Here is a 17,264-nt window from a genome sequence, read left to right on the forward strand (position 1 = left end):
GCAGGAATTGTCAATTGACTTTGCTGTGTTTTCTTTATCCTCTCACATTAAAGCAAAGGCAACGACACAGTAGAGGCACTTTGAATCAATCTGTGAACATGTTTGTGTAAAATGGAGAAACTTCAGACCAGCATCATCAATCAATAAATCAATCAAATTTGATTTGTAAAGCCCATATTCACAAATCACAATTTGTCTCATAGGGCTTTAACAAGGTGTGACATCCTCTGCCCTTAACCTTAAGGACAAACTACAAAACAAAAACCCTTTTAACAGGGTAAAAAGAACGTAGAAACCTCAGAGAGAGGGACAGAAGTGCAATAGATGCCACGTGTAATGTAATGTCATATGACCCTGATGTCGTACTAAATGAAATTAACGCTGTCAAACTGTACAATATGCTGAATTTAAGATGTAAGGTAGGTCATTTCACATCCAACCACCCCCTTAGTTTTACCTGCCTGGTGTTATCAGCATGCCTTTATTTTTTCTTGGCTTATTATTTAAGATAATTCATTATTATAATATTGTTTTGAATACTGTTTTTTATCCACGATTTCACATATGAAGTCCTCTGTAAGCCTGCTTTTTGAGTTGTACCTTTTTTTATTCAATTGAAATAGCTTTAAGTTAAGGCCACTTAGAGATAAAGGCAATGGTCAAATCTAATCTGCACAAGTGAATAAATACCTATTGTAAACTTAATTTCTATCCGTACAGTGACAGCTTGTTCAGACTTTTTAAAATGCAACCGTGTCCATTGAAAGACCATGAAAACACTCGAATACCAAAGTGTTTGTGTTGTACTTGTCGTGCTGTTGAGGCAGCGTTTAAGTTGTGAGGGTGTTGAGGTGTCAGGTTGTGAGGTGTGCTGCCCTGACTCTTTCTATCTTTGCATTGCACAGGTTGTGAGAGCCGGGGCAGCCACCTCACCTCCCATAAAAACTTGGGACAGATGACCGTTGGCTTAGAGACAGAGAGAGACAAATTGAGGCGTTTGAAGAAAGGCGCTCGGGTCAGGCTGGAGAACGAGACCGTCACGCCACCCTACAACCAACTCTGATCCAAACTGGACCAACAACTGTCCAACGAAAATTCAGTGGAACTGTCTAAATCTAAATTATGGAATCCAAACCTCCAAAGGTTTCTTTAAGCCAATAATGTTTGGTCTATGTTGAATTCTCACCTGCTTTTTATACACCACAAGTATGTTTTTTTGTTTTTATTCTTTTTTCTTTTTTAAACAGTTGTGGCTTCAGTTGCATCTATGCAAACGTCTGCATCTACAAAGTTCTGAATAAGTGAAAAAGGGGTTTTCTGTTTTTACAGTTCATGTGTTGAAACATTTTGGTGACTAAACATAAAACCGTTCTGCTTGTCCAGTGAAGTTAGAACCAACAGATTGATGCAACTATTTCATATATATCATTTATTAGACACTGAGCCCTGTAATCTTTAAAAGTTCCATCATTGCTTCCTTAATGTTTTATTTTGAAATAGGATGTTGGGGTATTAGACAGTGTCAGTGAGCCATCAGTCTTAAGTATATACCAATGCTCTGTCAACTATGGTCCGATTGCTATGGAGTACATGTTACACAGGCAGAGGTTTCACAGTTAAGGTATAACACCTACACACAGTGCAACATAAAGTCACCACTGAAGATCGACTGGTTTCCAGGAAGGTCGCGATTTTTAGGTCTTACGATATTTTAGAATGTGTTGAAATCTGGTTGTGCATAATTTATGAATGGCAGCTAAGTTCCATTCTTTACTCCGTGGCAAACAGAGTGGCTTGTTGGTGGTGTTGCAGTGTGGAGGCACAGCAGAAAGCTCAAGGAACTATAAAAGTCACCGCTTGGCTCTCTGTGACAGCAGCTGACTTCCGACTCCTGAATCAACCCTCTCTATGCCTCTAGGCGCTCGCCTGCTTCTCCCACACATGTTGAGATACCTGAGATCAACAGATTTCTTTTTGTCATTGCTCTCAGTCTGCTGCTCTGCACTTGTGACCTCCCCGTACGACTTCTCATCAGTGCCAATCAGTAGTATTGATTGAAGTCTTTTTCCACCCAAACACTCGAAGAATTTCAGTGTGAATTTGGTTAATTGCAGACACACTTGAACCTAGTCTTTCTAAGGTGTGAGTTTTGTGTTGTGTTTTTTAAGTAAGCGAGGGACCAGGAGTATTTAGAAAAGTAATTGTTTATTGGAAAGCCAACTCTTTCTCGTCTTAGCAGTAAAGTAATGCTACCATAAAGCATCTGTAGTAGATACAAACTAGTGTAGTTAGTGGTAATAGCACCTAAATATTAGTCCAAATGTCTTTAGTGTCTTTAGGCATTTAGAAGTCTTCCTCTGTCTCCATATCTTAAAGTGACAGTTAAACTGACACGTCCTCAGACAGAAACCAAGCTTTGTCTCCACGTCCCTGGTGGCCCATAGTCAGTGCTGTCAAAACAGCTACTTGCTGCTCTGTCAGGGCTCATGACAAGTGTCACATTCTGCCCTCATGTGTCACTCTCTTGCCTATCCAGGGCCCAGTATGCATGCTTTTGGGAGCAGTCAGACTCGTGCGGGTTCTGCTGCCTTTTGCTTCTCCGGTGTGTGTGTGTCCATGAACACCACCACAGTGGGTTCGTCCTCAGAGATGAGATGCAGAGTGACTTGCTGACTCCTGACCAGTTCTCTCCCATCACTCATATTCAGTCTGTCTCAGAGACCATGTGCCACTTCTACAATGCATGGCTTTATCTGTTTACCCAGATCTGTATAATAACTCAAAATAAGTGACGTGGTCTTGTAGAAGTTGAATGCCAGGTAGTTACGTAGAGCGAGGATGTGTACAGTATTTATTGAAGAGGCCAAACGTGTTCTTTTCTTTTTGTACCTTCATACTTGATTATACGTATTATCATACGCTTGTGTTGTGAACAAAGTTGAACTCTGATTTGTGGTGTAGCCTTGAAGCGACGACCATATTTTCTTTTAATTGTCAAACATTTGTTTACAGACATGCTTTGGAGGGAATTTTTCAGACTAATGTGTACTGTGTTACTGTGATACTGTGTGAAGTAAGAATATGAATGTTGCTGCTGTTGTGTATGTGAAGTGTCTCAGCCTCTGGCCTATAGCTCTTGAAAATTAAGCGGAGCTTTAATAAACTCTTGACTTTTTCACCTTATTGCTGCAGTGATAAATGAGTGTCAGCCAGCTAATTAATCGTTCTAAAGGTGCAGCGGCGGCGGTCCGTTTGTGCGTGTAATGCCCTCTGTCATCTGTGATTTATCACCTGGGAAGTGGCCTTCTTGTTGGGAAACGTTGCCTCTCAGCCCACATCGAGTACGGTCTAATTCTCTAATTCGAGTCTTAAAAAAACACATCTGAAAATGACACTTAAGACATAGGATACTAAAGCTGACAGTCCAAAGATGAATAATAAGAATGAATGAGTTCTAAGATATTTATCAAGTCATGTAATGATGGAAAATGACAACACGGATAATGCAAAGGTGAAGGCACCTGTGTGTGAATTGAAAGTAATAGAAATATTAAAATTGAGACGTACCTGTGAAGTCATTCAAATCCTCAATTTGGAAGATATAGAAGCTTGAAGATGCTTTTTTCGTACCCAGCTAAGAATCTGTCTAATTTAGATTTAGAAATAATAATTAAAAAAACAGCCTCCATACACACACAATATGTTTAGATTCTACCCACAGATTCTCAAAGGTTTTTGAAAGTGGTTCATGGTGGCTTTGAAGTTCTCGTTGAAATATTGTCCTGTTGTAAAAGTCAGCCTGTTCTCACTTTCATTTGCTTGACCGACTCAAGGGAATTTGCATCTATTACTATGCACCGTGTGAAAAAAACTCATCTGTAGCATGTTGGTTGGCCGTTGGATAAACAATGAAATTGAACTGAACCAATATAATCCAATGAATCTAATTATTTTAAGTCAGGCTCTAAGCTTAAATGCGCTTGGTAATAGTGTCAGAGTGAAGTTAGAAATGATCCACGACAAATTGTATGGCATCAGATCAGCTTGAATGTTCATTACTGCCCATGGAAATGTTCCCCAATATTCTCAGCACCAGCTCTTTTTCTGGAACAGAGTTTTACCAGTTGATGGAGGCCAAAAGAAGTGGCTGTTGGACCTAGTGCATATCTTTTTTGGGGGGCTCTTGAGATATTTTGCTGCTGTCCACAGTCGAGTATAAAGCCAACATCCACTTGCAACTTTGTTTTTCAAGTGGATGGGCACTTTGCTCTTTAAACAGCTCTGGGAGAAGACGGAGAGAGACGGATTTTGGTTTTCAGCAAGGTGTCTGCATCATTTGGTGGCATCTCTACAAGATGGGACCAACTGACCGTGGCAAACTGTAGATGCCCCAATCCCTCATCCTCAACCCCAGGGTCTCCGGGGACTGAACAGCAGCTGACAAACCATGAGATGAGCTCAGCTACAGCTGGTTCCTGGTTAGGGGATGAGACTGAGGCCACGAGGTGCGGGAGGAGGAGGGGCCCAGGGATAAAGAGAGAGAAAAGCTAGCAGGGAGGTTCTGGAAAGCAGTAACCTTTCCGATGATGAGTGCGTTTCCCATTACTGCTCTGACACCGGATCCGGGGAGATGATTTAATGGCGGCATTTTGTTTTTGCTGACTTCACCCTTTTCCCCCCCCTATTAAAACAGAAAACACAAGAGCTGGTACTGTGGCTGTGTGGGAAGTGTGGCCAAGCAGCTAAAATCTATTACTCCCCTGCTTCTTTCCCCTTCTCTTTATCCCACTGATTCTGCCACAGTGTAGCTCTGCTCAAATACTTCCTGGGGTACATGCTCTTCCCTCCTCCTCCTTTAATGGTTTCTGTCTCATCCTCTCTTAACTGCACTCTTTCCTCCTACCCCAATTTTTAATCATTACACACAGAACATGAACCACAAAAGCCGATGGGTGCTTTATATATCTTAATTGAGTGTCTCATCATAGACTTGTTTTAAAGTTGCAGTGTGATACAAGCCGCGTGTATTTTCTCTTTGAATTTCTAGAGTAGACCAAGTTTTTCGGCGAGGTCAGAGTCTCAGTGTATCCCACGGAGGTGAGGACACGGAGGCGCTGCTGAAATCGAGTCTTCTCAAGCGTCGTACTCGGTTCACTGAGGCCCCCTGCTGGAAAACATGACAAACTTGAGTCAGACACAAAGCAGCAGGAAACGACTGTAGAGATCCCTCTCTTTCCCTTCCATCCCCAGCTGTGAATGAGTTGTGTCCAGATGATCTAATAGAGGCAGTCGCTCTGCCTGGGCTGTCTCCGTAGGTCCTTCTTCAGCAGTCAATGCGTTACTTCCCCGTCTTGTAAAACAATGGCTCTTTTATAATGTTGCAATGACCCAACAGTAAATCAAAAAGTAGGGGCCTCACAGAGTCCAATAATGCACTCCTTTCTACGGAAAGACACCAGCGCACTTTGTCATGGATGAGAGTCAATGGGTAAGCGCTTTGTGTCATATTGATTCCTGTCACGTGAGCAGTCCCAAGGTAATTGCATTGCCCACTTGTGATAAATTTACTGCCTTGTTTCAGCCACTTTGTTGCAGACACCAAGGCTGCAGGAGACAAAAGAAGTTATTGACGCCACAAACCTACTGTCGATACACGGGCGCAAAAGTGAGGGTACAAAGCAGTGGGGAAGCAACAAGCAGCGGTACCGCCATAGGTTTTATATCTCATTAATCTGTGTTTCAGCGATGTTGATTTGTGTCATTGTTTTTTGTAATCTGATTTGATTTGGAAAACAAATTGGCAACATGAAAACCGAAGTATAATATACAAACAAAATATCTCCTACTTAATAGGTCCAGGCACAAAGAAGCTAATCAGAATAGTTAAGAAAGAATTGAAGAATGATTAATCCCTTGACAAATACACATTTCACTGATATGTTAACATGAAATGACAATAGTTACGTTTTTTACAGTCTAGAAAAACAAAATCTTTCTCTTACAAATACATTTTTTGAAATCCAAATGAATAACTAAAACAAACTCATTTGCAATTCGGTCCACTGAAAGGCTTTGTTCAGGCATTTTCAGATTTAGCATCATCGCATAATTGTAACATCTGTCCACATGTAAATCACATGTAACAATTTTGTGCGTAGCTATTGATTACAGTGTAGAGCAGCTAGCACATCTGTTGACATGTGGACGCGTTCGTGTCTGACAACAAAAGGGAAGCAGCTGTTCTGAACCTCTGCATTCAGAGGCGGTGACAAAAGGCCCCCGGTCAGAGGGTTGGGATGTGATCATCTTTCCAATGGGAGTGCATGTGTTGGAGCAGTCTCAGAAAAACCATTCATGGTGTTACACCAGGACTGTACACAAACAAATGACAGGAGACGTCTCATTTTCCTCTACATTTTAAATAAATTTCATGTAAATCATTTGTTTGAACACAAAAAATGTTTGCTGGGAGCACTTCCTATCCTAAACCTATTATAATGTCACTAAGTATTAGTACAATTTGTTGCTTTCCCCTGCTTCAACATCTTCGTTGTCCCTAGTTGAATTATCTTGTCATACTCAACATACTCAATCTAATGCAGTTTTATCTTTGTCCTCATCAGTGCGAGTTAGTTGTAGTGATACATCAGTGAATATTTCTGCAGGCTATATGAATGAATGGATGCTCTGTGCATTTGCTAGAGTGATGACTCTTTACTCTTCCTGAGACCTAGACAGAAATGTGACATCGGTGTTGAAGAGGTGGATGAGATCAAACAAAGTCGGCTCAGATTTGCAGGCCATGTGACCCATTCAGCGGGGGAACGGGTCCCAGGGTGATGCTGTGGGGGGGCGGAGGGTCTGCGAACTTTACTCAGAGATTAAACACCAGATGAAAGTGGACACGAATCGTCAACTGAGAGCAACACGTGTAGCGGACAAAAGCGATCAATCATGTCCCCTCCACCACCTCACCTCCAATAAGATTACATCAATCAATAACCTCTCTTATGAGTGATTGGATTTGTCAGCTTCAAAAGTACAAGGTGTGGTGTGAGGTGGGGTTGGGGGGGGTTGCTCAATTTTCCCAATGATTAAAGCAGGGCCCAATTGCTTTGATAACATCAAGGACCTTGCAGTGGCTGGGTGTGTAAGGGCAGTGTTTGGAAGCAGATAGAGGCGGGTGGTAAGGCTGTGTGACTCAGACACTGAGAGGCTGAGAACCTGCTACGCTGAACAGCCAGAGAGGCTCCAAATTCACCAGCCTCCGAGGGAGCAATGCTGAGACAGCAAGGTGTCTTTTATGAATCAAACACTGGCCAGATGCATGTTTCCTCACCACCTGCATAGTCCAACGGCCTAATGCTGACTGCAACCACAGACTGTAGGAGAGCGTGGACAATGGCTGTGTTCAAAATCACTCACTAATCACTACAAGTTTGCTATTTTTCTAGTGCTGTCCTCATGTTTAGTGACATATTTCATAGTATTCTACCCAGTGGGGATTCTAGAGTCTATTGGGGACCAAATTCCCAGGTGGGCCCCTCGAACAGCATTCGTCAACATCATGTTATAGATAGTATTACACCGACGAAGGGTAGGAAGTGTAAACCTTTTTTGGATTTCAAATATTTCACTTACATAAGTACATTTTTCAAAAAACAAATAACATTAAAACCTTCTAATTTTCAAAATATAAATATAAAAAAACAATAATAACCCACATTATAAAGCCAGTGCTCATCAACACTGGCATTATATAGTGTTGATGAGCACTGGTGCTTAAGGGTGTTGATTCAACACTAACATGCTAGCAGACCAAAAGTTCTAGCCTAGCTAGAGGCCTCAAGAGAGAACTGGGCGATCTTCTTTTGGGACAAAACATCCCTCTGCCAGCTTCCAGCAAGATAGGATTGTGCCTTTGGCCCAGATCTCCCTCAACATCTTCTATAGCCTCCTGAGAAGTTTGAGGCATTTTTTGTATACCTTATACGGTATACCGCTTGGGCCTGGGCCAGCTGAAGCTTTGGCTTTCCGGATGATGGCTTGAATTTCCTGTAATGTTCGCTCCTTCACATTTAGCACAGTTGATGGTTCTCCAGGTCTGCGAATGGTCTGATTGGCACAGAGTTCTTGGCACCTGCCTGGACCATTGTGAGCTTCTCATAGGAACTCCTCTACCTCTGGTCTTCAACTGGTTAGTATGCCAGACTTGGGCTGGCTGGCTGGCTTTTTTTCATTTTTCTTCTTGCTTGTTAAGTTCTTAACATCTTCTCTTTCAGCCGGTGAGCTGGTTTTAAATGGCTTGTTGAGCGCTTTTATCTCCCTTCTCAGGGGGTGCATCTCCCCTTTTCTCCTGTTTGGTTGCGGTGGTGGTTGGGGCTGCCCTCTCCGCTTGAATGGGCCAAATTGCTCCTTGATTTTTCTGTGGGCTGGACCTGTTAGAGCGGTTTCCAGGATACCGTCCAGGTCTTCATCGAACTGTGTCCACATTGTGTCGTCTGCTGATCTAGGCCATTTGATCATGTCTTTCCTTGACAAATGGATTGGGGGAACCGGAGGGGAGCTCACTTGGTCTAATCCCCGCTGTCACTCTCAGGACTCAGGTGCGACTCAGGTGCATAGACATCTTCAGCTCTGTGCGGTGCTCCCTGGCTGGAGACACTGCTGTTCCACACATAGACTTGCTCTGGTGTATCTGGAGCCCTCTGATGTTTTTGAAAACTTTTCCACAATGATATCTTGCTGTGAATCCCCCCCCGGTCAGTGTTGTTTGCTTCAGCTTTCATGAAAAGTAATGCACAAACAACAGTTACTTACCTAGCAATATATAACTTCATAGCGCATTGCGCTCGGTATGTTGACAGGAAAAAAAGACGAGCGGAGAGGGTGCAGAACGTCTCTCTCTCTCTCTCTCTCTCTCTCTCTCTCTCTCTCTCTCTCTCTCTCGTGATTGTACTCCTCCTTATCATTATCAAAAATATCAGAATTATCGTGAGGTTGAAAGACAGACAGGGTTATATTTATTATTTTATTATTTCCAATGGCATCATTTTTTTTTTATGACCAGCACGAGACTAATCTGTGAGTTGTGGCAGTAGAATATGTCATAAAAGCAAAGCAGCGCATCACAGCACAAACTGTAGTACATTTCTACATTTAAACATGGTCATTTAACAGGCTGTTTGAAATATTAATATTAAGTGTAAAATAAATATTTAAAATGTATTATTGGATTTCCCACTAGCCAACATTGTTGTTGTTGTACGTCATAATCCTGCGACAATGACATAATTAGCGGTTCAGAGAAAATGAGCCGAGTACTTTCATAAAGTGTTTTCTTTGCAGATGAGCTCACTATGCTGCCCTTTACATAGAAGTCCCTATATAGTGAGAAGGGGCAAGTGAATGAGTGGGTCATTTCAGACACAGCTGATGTGTCCTTGATGTAAGATTTAAGTAAGATAGGCATTCGATGCCTCTTAGTTGGAACAAGCAAGCAGTAACCATGATTCCTTTGAATGTTGGGCTAAGACACAATTTATTCAAGCTAAAATGCCTCAAAAAGTGTGTCCCTTGTACTTGTATGAACTGCCCAGCTGTAAACCTCAGTTTTGCAGAAAAAGAGGTTTGAGCCCACCCACATGGATAAATGGAGATTAAAAACCACATTATCTCACACATAGAGAGACGAAAGCCTGTCTGCATCAGTGAGCAGTAGGTGCTTTCACTCAAACATCTTCCCCATGATACACAACAGCCATTACAAAGGCTTCATTAAGGTACAGTAATCAGGGCAGCATGTGGGCAGTCATGACAGTTTTTTGCGTAAATGAAAAGAGCACTCCTGTGAAGTTTGGAAGGTCTTCGAGAGTCTCCAGCAGCGAAACTGAACAGTTTGTCCCTTTCCTTTTTGCCTTAGTTGGAGATTCATGTGAAATCAATTGCCAGTTTGTGTGCAACAATGGGAGTGTGCTCATTAGTGGAGCGCGCGCTCTTTGGTAATATTTCTTCTATTTGCTAGGTGGCCAGAGGGCACTTTAAATTCCCATCGTTCCAGGGCAGATATGCATGCTCAGCCCATCCAAGATTATGTGTGTGTGTGTGTGTGCGTATGTGTGGGGCTTGCAGTAAATGTGTGAGAGAGATCCACCTGCTTCGGCATATTTCAGCTTATGTGCAGCAGCTGTTTGTTTATGCGCCTACAACTCATAAGATGCCAATTATCTATGCCAATTAAATTTCTACTCTGATTTGAGTAAATCTACCATGCTTAATGTGTAAACACTGCAGGTATAATATTATACCTGCTTTGCAGCTTTTTTTAGTCTAGTGCCAGAGGGCTGCATTCCATGACTTAATGCGAATTAGAGTTTAACTATTCTCAGTCTAAATGGTGGTTAAGTGCCCACCGTTGGTTGATCATTCTGGTTTATTACAACCCAGGTGTGATCTTTGTGTTGTGGCCATCGTTCTTAGTGATAACAAGTCACCACATTCATCACAGAGATGTGCGATCATTGTGTCAACATGAACAGTCATAAACGCACCCCCAGGTAATTGTTTAGCAGAAAACGATCGTGATTGGAAATGGACTGTTTTTATACAGAACTCTTCTTATCGCCCATTCAAAGCACTTTACAGTACAATATCATATTCAGTCATTCACACACACACACATTCATAAACTGTCTGCACAGCCATCGTGGACAACTTGGGGTTCAGTATCTTGCCCAAGGGCAATTCAGAATGCTGACAGGAAGAACACTGAAGAACACTGAAGAACCACAGACCTCCTGGTTAATGGACGACCTTCTCTATGACTTAGTGTTTTGCAAGGCAGACTGCTCTGATTGGTGAATCTTGCATGAAACCTCAGTGATTGGTCAAATATGTAGAAAAGTTGCTGTGATTGGAAAAAATTGCAAGGTCGCGCAGAATTAATTTGCGTTGATTATTCCGATTGTGACATTGAGTCATCCTGGAGTGCCTATATATTGTATATTTTATATGTTCTTTCAGCAAGTCTGTTTTTGCTGTTATTGAGGAAAACAGGTCTATCACTGTCACATAGTTTATGAACAATAAGGGTAAAACTGTATTTATTAAATATTAACTATGTGTGAAGGTACTAGCTCCTCATGATTCAAAGTGAACAAATTAAAAATGACCCTCAACAGGCAGATCATTTCCTCTTTGTTTAGACTGAAGGTGAGTGTCAGCCTTTTTGTCAAAGCATGAGATACCACTGCCATCCACTATAATGCATTGGTCTATAGATCCATTAGATCTGGTACTGTCAAACTACCTAATTCCTTTCTGCACACACGTCCAACACAAAGCTGGCTTCACTGGTAGCTGATATCCAAATGCTATCTGCCATTAATCATTTACAGACAACTTCTTGGACAAACTGCACAATGGGATTTCACAATATTCATCCTGAAACCACGGCATGAAAAGCCTAAACAATCCCAATAAAATGAAACAGAATCATAGTGAAGGAGCAGTGATCCCCTGCTGATTCTTCATTTTATTAACTGAGGTGAGGAGGGGGGGATCAGCAGCTTCTTAAATGCCGTTACTCTACAGGGGTCATAGTGGTGTGTCTGTTAAAAGGAAAACATAATTTAAAGGTACAGTTAACCCAATTTTTTAACACCGTTCAATTGAATTGCTTAAATATACTATATTTTGCACCTTAGGTCCATCAAGTAAAACCCAAGGTAACCATGGCAACTACACTCACATCAGTTAATAGTCACAGTAAAAAGTGTACCTGTAGCTATTATCTTCATTTTAATGATGAAGCGTTTCTCATGCAACATATTTTTAGCTACTTTTCCTTCCAGGGAAGGGCTCTCCCACCCATGACCTTACTATCACCATCGACAACTCTGTGGTAGCCCCCACCCAGACCACAAGGAACCTGGGTGTGACACTCAACAGTCAACTCTCCCTCACCGCTAACACTGCTGCAACAATCCGATCACGAACATACATGCTGCACAAAATCGGGAGAATACGTCCCATTCTCAATCAGGAGGCGGCACAGGTTCTGGTCCAGGCTCTGGGCATCTCACGCCTAGACTACTGCAACTCCCTCCTGGCTGGTCTGTCTGCTAGTTCCATCCGACCTCTGCAGCTCATCCAGAATGCAGCAGCTCGACTGGTCTTTAACCTAAGTTCACTCACACTACACTGCTCCTCCACTTCCTTCACTGGTTACCAGTGGCTGCCCGCATCCGCTTCAAAACACTAGTATTAGCGTACCGTGCTGCGAACGGATCGGGTCCAGTCTACATGGACATGGTCAAACGTTACACCCCAGCCCTTTCACTCCACTCTGCATCAGCCAATCGGCTTGTTGCTGCCTCACTGCGAGCTAAAGACTCACTAAACACTAAATAACGACTGTGTGCTCTCCTGGCTCCTAAATGGTGGAACGAGCTCCCCATTGACATCATGACAGCAGAGGTTTTTAGTTGCACTTATAAATTGCACTTACATGTAGCACTTGTAGTTTGGCTTTTTGAAGACTAATTGGACTTCTTGCTGTTCTGGGTTTGTACCCTAATGGTTGAATGCATTTATCATAAGTCGCTTTTGATAAAAGCGTCAGCTAAATGATACTTAATATGATGTAATTTAATTCTTACTTATCCTTTAGTGGTAGTCGGGGGGAAAGGGCCAATCACTCTCTGATTTGACCCATAAAAATACTCCTAGCAGTTACATGTTATTATAAGTTATTATCAACCCTGTGCACAGTACTTGAGTTGGAAAAGGAACACTATTCGAAAATAGCAAAAACAACAAAACCAATGTAGACATGGAGAGAACATGCAAACTCAACACTGGCCTTGGTCAAATATAGCATTCAAACCCAGAACCTTCCAGCAGTGAGGTGAAAGTGCTAAGCACTGCCCTACCGTGTCACCCAGTTTACATGTTATAACACATGTGTTAATAATTGACCCTGTTCACAGTTTTAAATATGTATTTTGTAATGGCAGATTATGGGGGAAATTATGCACAGGATTATTTAGATGTTCAGCACATACAATGTTTACCATTTTCTTGATTTCAGTTTAGCATCTTAGCATGCTAACATTACCCTACAGACGAAGTATGACTCAGGACTGCTTTATATATGAAGTTGTATTGTGGGCTAGTGCTGAAACAGTTGACTAATGGATTGGATTGTTTTGACAGAAAATGTATTGTAGACTACTTCAAAAACTGCTTAAAAATAACAACATAATAACACTAGCAATATTATCATTGATAATAATAGCAATTTATTAACAATGTGCTGCTCAATGTGCGTCACAAGAAAAGAGGAGGTAGGAAAACAGAACATATTAAGACATTGAAGGGCATTCAAACAAGAACATTTTAAAAAGCTGAAAAAGGGCTAATATCATTTAAGTGAATTCATCATTAAAAGTTGATCATCTTTGGTTTTTCAATTTGTTTGGTCAGAACAACACGATGTCATTCGGGCTCGTGAAACATCCAACAACAGGAAGATTGGTTTAAAAATCAAACAGCATTGACCCACAATAAAATACATTAAAGGCATGGGTCTGAGAGAAAAAGAGGAAATTGACCTGTGGGAGAGCCGATTTTTTTTGTTTTAATCACTTATGAGGCTGACTGCCCTTCAACAAGCTCCCCCAGCCCGGTAAACACACACACACTCCACAATTAGAGCCAGTTATGTCCTAATCAATGAAGCAGATTCACATTCTTCAGTGGAAATCTGATAACAGCGATAACAGCCAGGAGGTCAGCCTGAACCCTCTCTATTCATCTCCATTACTGAGGGGTTGGAAGACCGTAGTGACAAGTGTATCCACCTGGTTCAAAGAGACGTTTTAAGGCCTTAATAATCTAACCAGGACAGAGTTTGAAATCAATTGCAAATGTAAAATTATTAATGAGCACCACGTGTGAATGAAATATCAATGTCAGACTTGCGGTGCTAGGGAACCTGCCATTCCACAGTGGAAGACATTCTCACGGGTGAATTAACTTTGAGACCCTGTGGGGTTATAGTGTAGCTTTTATCAGATTTATTTAAAGATTTATTCAATTGAATAACTGAATGAAATATCTCAAGAGCGATTGATTGAAATGTGGTATTGATTCTGTATGAACGTCTCCTTATCACTTTGGTGCAGGTCTGGAGTTGAAGTACTCGTGACTTTCCACTTGTTTCAGCTGTACCTTGTGTTGTTAGACAGCTACTGCTTCTTCTAAAGCCGGGCAGACACTGGGCATATTCCTTAATCTTCTACATCGTGTAAGCTCACATGGGCGCCTGTGGCTCAAGGGGTAGAGCGGGTAATCTCCCCATTCAGCTTGTCGAAGTGGCCTTGGGCAAGTGACTGAACCCCAAATTGCCCCTGATGACTGTGCCGGCAGTGTATGATTGATGTATGATCGACAAATGCTGCACATAGATGCACTGCACGAGTGTGAGTGTGAATGGGTGGGTGGTAAAACTGTACTGTGAAGTGCTTTGAGTGATCATCAAGAGAAGGGAAGTGCTATATGAATACAGGCCATTTACTACATGTGTTTAAGTTTATTCAACCACACAACTACCAATGTTGAACAAAGGGTAAAATAAGAGACAATATTGTGTTTTTATTCTGCAGCGGAGTTCAGATTTATATCACAGCAGAGTCTCAGTCAGGATTGGACTTTTACTTGCATCTAAACTGATTTAAGTTGTCAAGGCAAGGGGGAGGTTGCCTAGGACCTCACAAGCTATCCTGCTATTGGTGCAATGATTTCCTTTGGGGTGAGTTGCCCTAACTGGAGGACAATAAGATTTTGTTAAAAGTAAATGTGTGTCTGAAACAGTGGCATGTGGTCCTATTAAAAACATACAGGAATTTTCCAAGCTATTTTTCTTTTTCTTTGACGTTAAGTATTTGATTTGCAAGATGACTATGTATATATATATATATATATATGCATAAGTATCTCAGGTGAATAGAAATGCATACATTCTGTTTTCTTCACATTGATAGTTAAATTATTATAATTCAACCAGTCATAAATATTGTCGACCATTTGTTGGACTATTTGCACAAAGATAGTCACTGATATACCAAAGAGAGAGTAAACTCCCTTATTGCAGGTTTAGGGGGAAATGTTACATAAACAATTCAACCACCTATGAGGAGAGCATCTTTACCAACGACGAGTGAAGTTGAAGTTTGTTGTGTCGACTGTATCCAAGACTTCGCAGAAATAAAATAGAAAGTTCCAGTGACAGGACTGTTGTTGAGTTAGGTACATATTTGTTCAGTAAATGATAATAATGCAGACATGGTTGATTGGGTAGAGCAGGAGCTGCTGAGGAGATAATTTCTTTCAAGATGATTGTTCAGTTGGTTTGAGAGAATCTTTTCCAATAATCGTATTACCAGGAGAATGGTCTGGAGTGGCCTCTAATTCCAAACACGAGTTGGATCCTCAGATAATCCGAGCTTTTTTTTTGAGACGACAGGAAAGATAGAAAGACTGATACACAGATTAATCAGATGGTGGGAAAGAGGAATAGAACTGTCAGCATGAGTCTTAAAGAATTTCATATGTAAACCATAAATGTCACACACATGAGAATTATTTTTAAAGAGTTCAATGTATCAGACTACTCATTCTGTTCAACCTCTGAGAAAAAGAACAGGAGGGAAGTTAAATAAGAAACCACTTCAGGAGGTAAAAGTATACAAGTTAGATGCTGTTTTTTAACAGATGTAACACAATAATCATCAAAAGCACTGGCAATCTTTTTAGCTTCAGCGATTAGAGAGACAATAGGTGTCCGCCATAATGTTCTAGGAATTGATTTTGTTTTTCGTTTTTGGTGGTTCTTTTTTTATTAAGACAGCCGTAGCTGCTTAATTCAGCAGTGCATTGGTTTCTGATCTCTGGGAGGATTCTGCAGCTACCCTCTATTTGAGTAGCTGCAGAATTTTCTGAATTTATCCGTAGTAATTTAGTTTGCTGAGATTGTACCTGCAGGCAGTGGGAGGTTAAGTGTGGAGTGGAGATTGATGGACAAAATGGCAATTTTATCCATTTAAAATTAAATCTACAACACAATTAGCTACTCTACAAGTGGCGAGCTGAAATTGGGTTATGCCATTGTCTGAAGAAATAACTGTAATTTTGTCTGCTCTTTTTCCATCAACAAAAAGCTGAAGCTTTTCTTTTAAAATCATTGTATTCCCTTTTTTTCCCCTCAATAGTATTGTAGGAAACTTTGTCACAGTCATTGTTTAATAATCATCAGTGTGGTTTTTGTCATGGGGAAAAAGGTTTTTGTTTACAACATTGAATACGGTGGGGCAGAATGGAAGGAGACATGTAGAAAATGTTTGATGAAATTAAGTTTTGTTTACTGTGTCAGTCGACTTGTGTGATTGGCTGCTTGCAGGGTTGCTGCAGCCTCTTATTGGTTCCACACTTCCACACTCATATATATATACTGTAAAATTGACAGTTTAGGATACAATAAGCTGCCTTCTCGTTCATTTCTACACATATTAAACCTGCACTGTTGATTTTCAAAGTGTCTGTTAATACTTTACATTGAATTCAGTATATCATCATTCTGTGCAACCTCTAGATAATAGCATGGTAATCGTCTTCTGCAGGCATGTTGTCTGTCAGTGTGTGTCCTCTGTGGTCTGACCCATGTTGAATCATCTGAAGACAGAGGCTGTCCAGTGTTAGGAGACCTGACAGGCACTAACAAGGCCTGTATTTATCTGGTCACTGATGTGAACCATTGCACATTCAATGGCCGTGTAAGGTCAAGGGAGCGGAGGCATTAGAGGGACTTTGCAATGCATTAACAAAGTCTGACCGACAGACAACTGGCTGCCTTGTCACCATCCATCAGTGCTCTGGAGCTGGCCTCGTCACTGAAGGAAGACCGTGGCTTTATTTATGTGACATGTAACATGTGCCCTTCCTGTCTGTGCCTCAGGTGTGACGAGTGCCGGCTCTGCTATCACTTTGGGTGTCTGGACCCCCCACTGAAGAAATCCCCAAAGCAGACAGGATATGGCTGGATCTGCCAGGAGTGTGACACTTCCTCCTCCAAGGTGAGTGTGTGCATATATATCTTTCAGAATGCAACAGATGAGTCAGCTTGTGGTTTAGCTCGCCTGCTTTGACAGAAATTAAAACCTGCATCTTTCCTTTTTTGGCTTGTGTTCTTGAAAAGGAAAATAGTT

General features: G+C 41.4%; 1 protein-coding gene across 4 annotated transcripts in view; it reads left to right on the forward strand.

Annotated features, from left to right (window-relative positions):
- Nucleotides 1-17,264, forward strand: part of phf14 (PHD finger protein 14) — a 78,664-nt gene that overhangs the window by 40,555 nt on the left and 20,845 nt on the right. For 2 of the 4 annotated variants that reach the window (XM_035182766.2, XM_035182765.2), the window contains exon 17: nucleotides 906-3,183. In XM_035182766.2, coding sequence (XP_035038657.2) covers nucleotides 906-912 — 7 coding nt within the window. In that variant the 3' untranslated portion in view covers nucleotides 913-3,183. Of the gene's footprint in view, nucleotides 1-905; nucleotides 3,184-17,014; nucleotides 17,133-17,264 lie in introns of those variants that run through there. The other 2 variants (XM_035182764.2, XM_035182768.2) reach the window with 2 other exon arrangements.

This window comes from Hippoglossus stenolepis, chromosome 17 (assembly GCF_022539355.2).
Source record: "Hippoglossus stenolepis isolate QCI-W04-F060 chromosome 17, HSTE1.2, whole genome shotgun sequence".
Classification (NCBI taxonomy): domain Eukaryota; kingdom Metazoa; phylum Chordata; class Actinopteri; order Pleuronectiformes; family Pleuronectidae; genus Hippoglossus; species Hippoglossus stenolepis.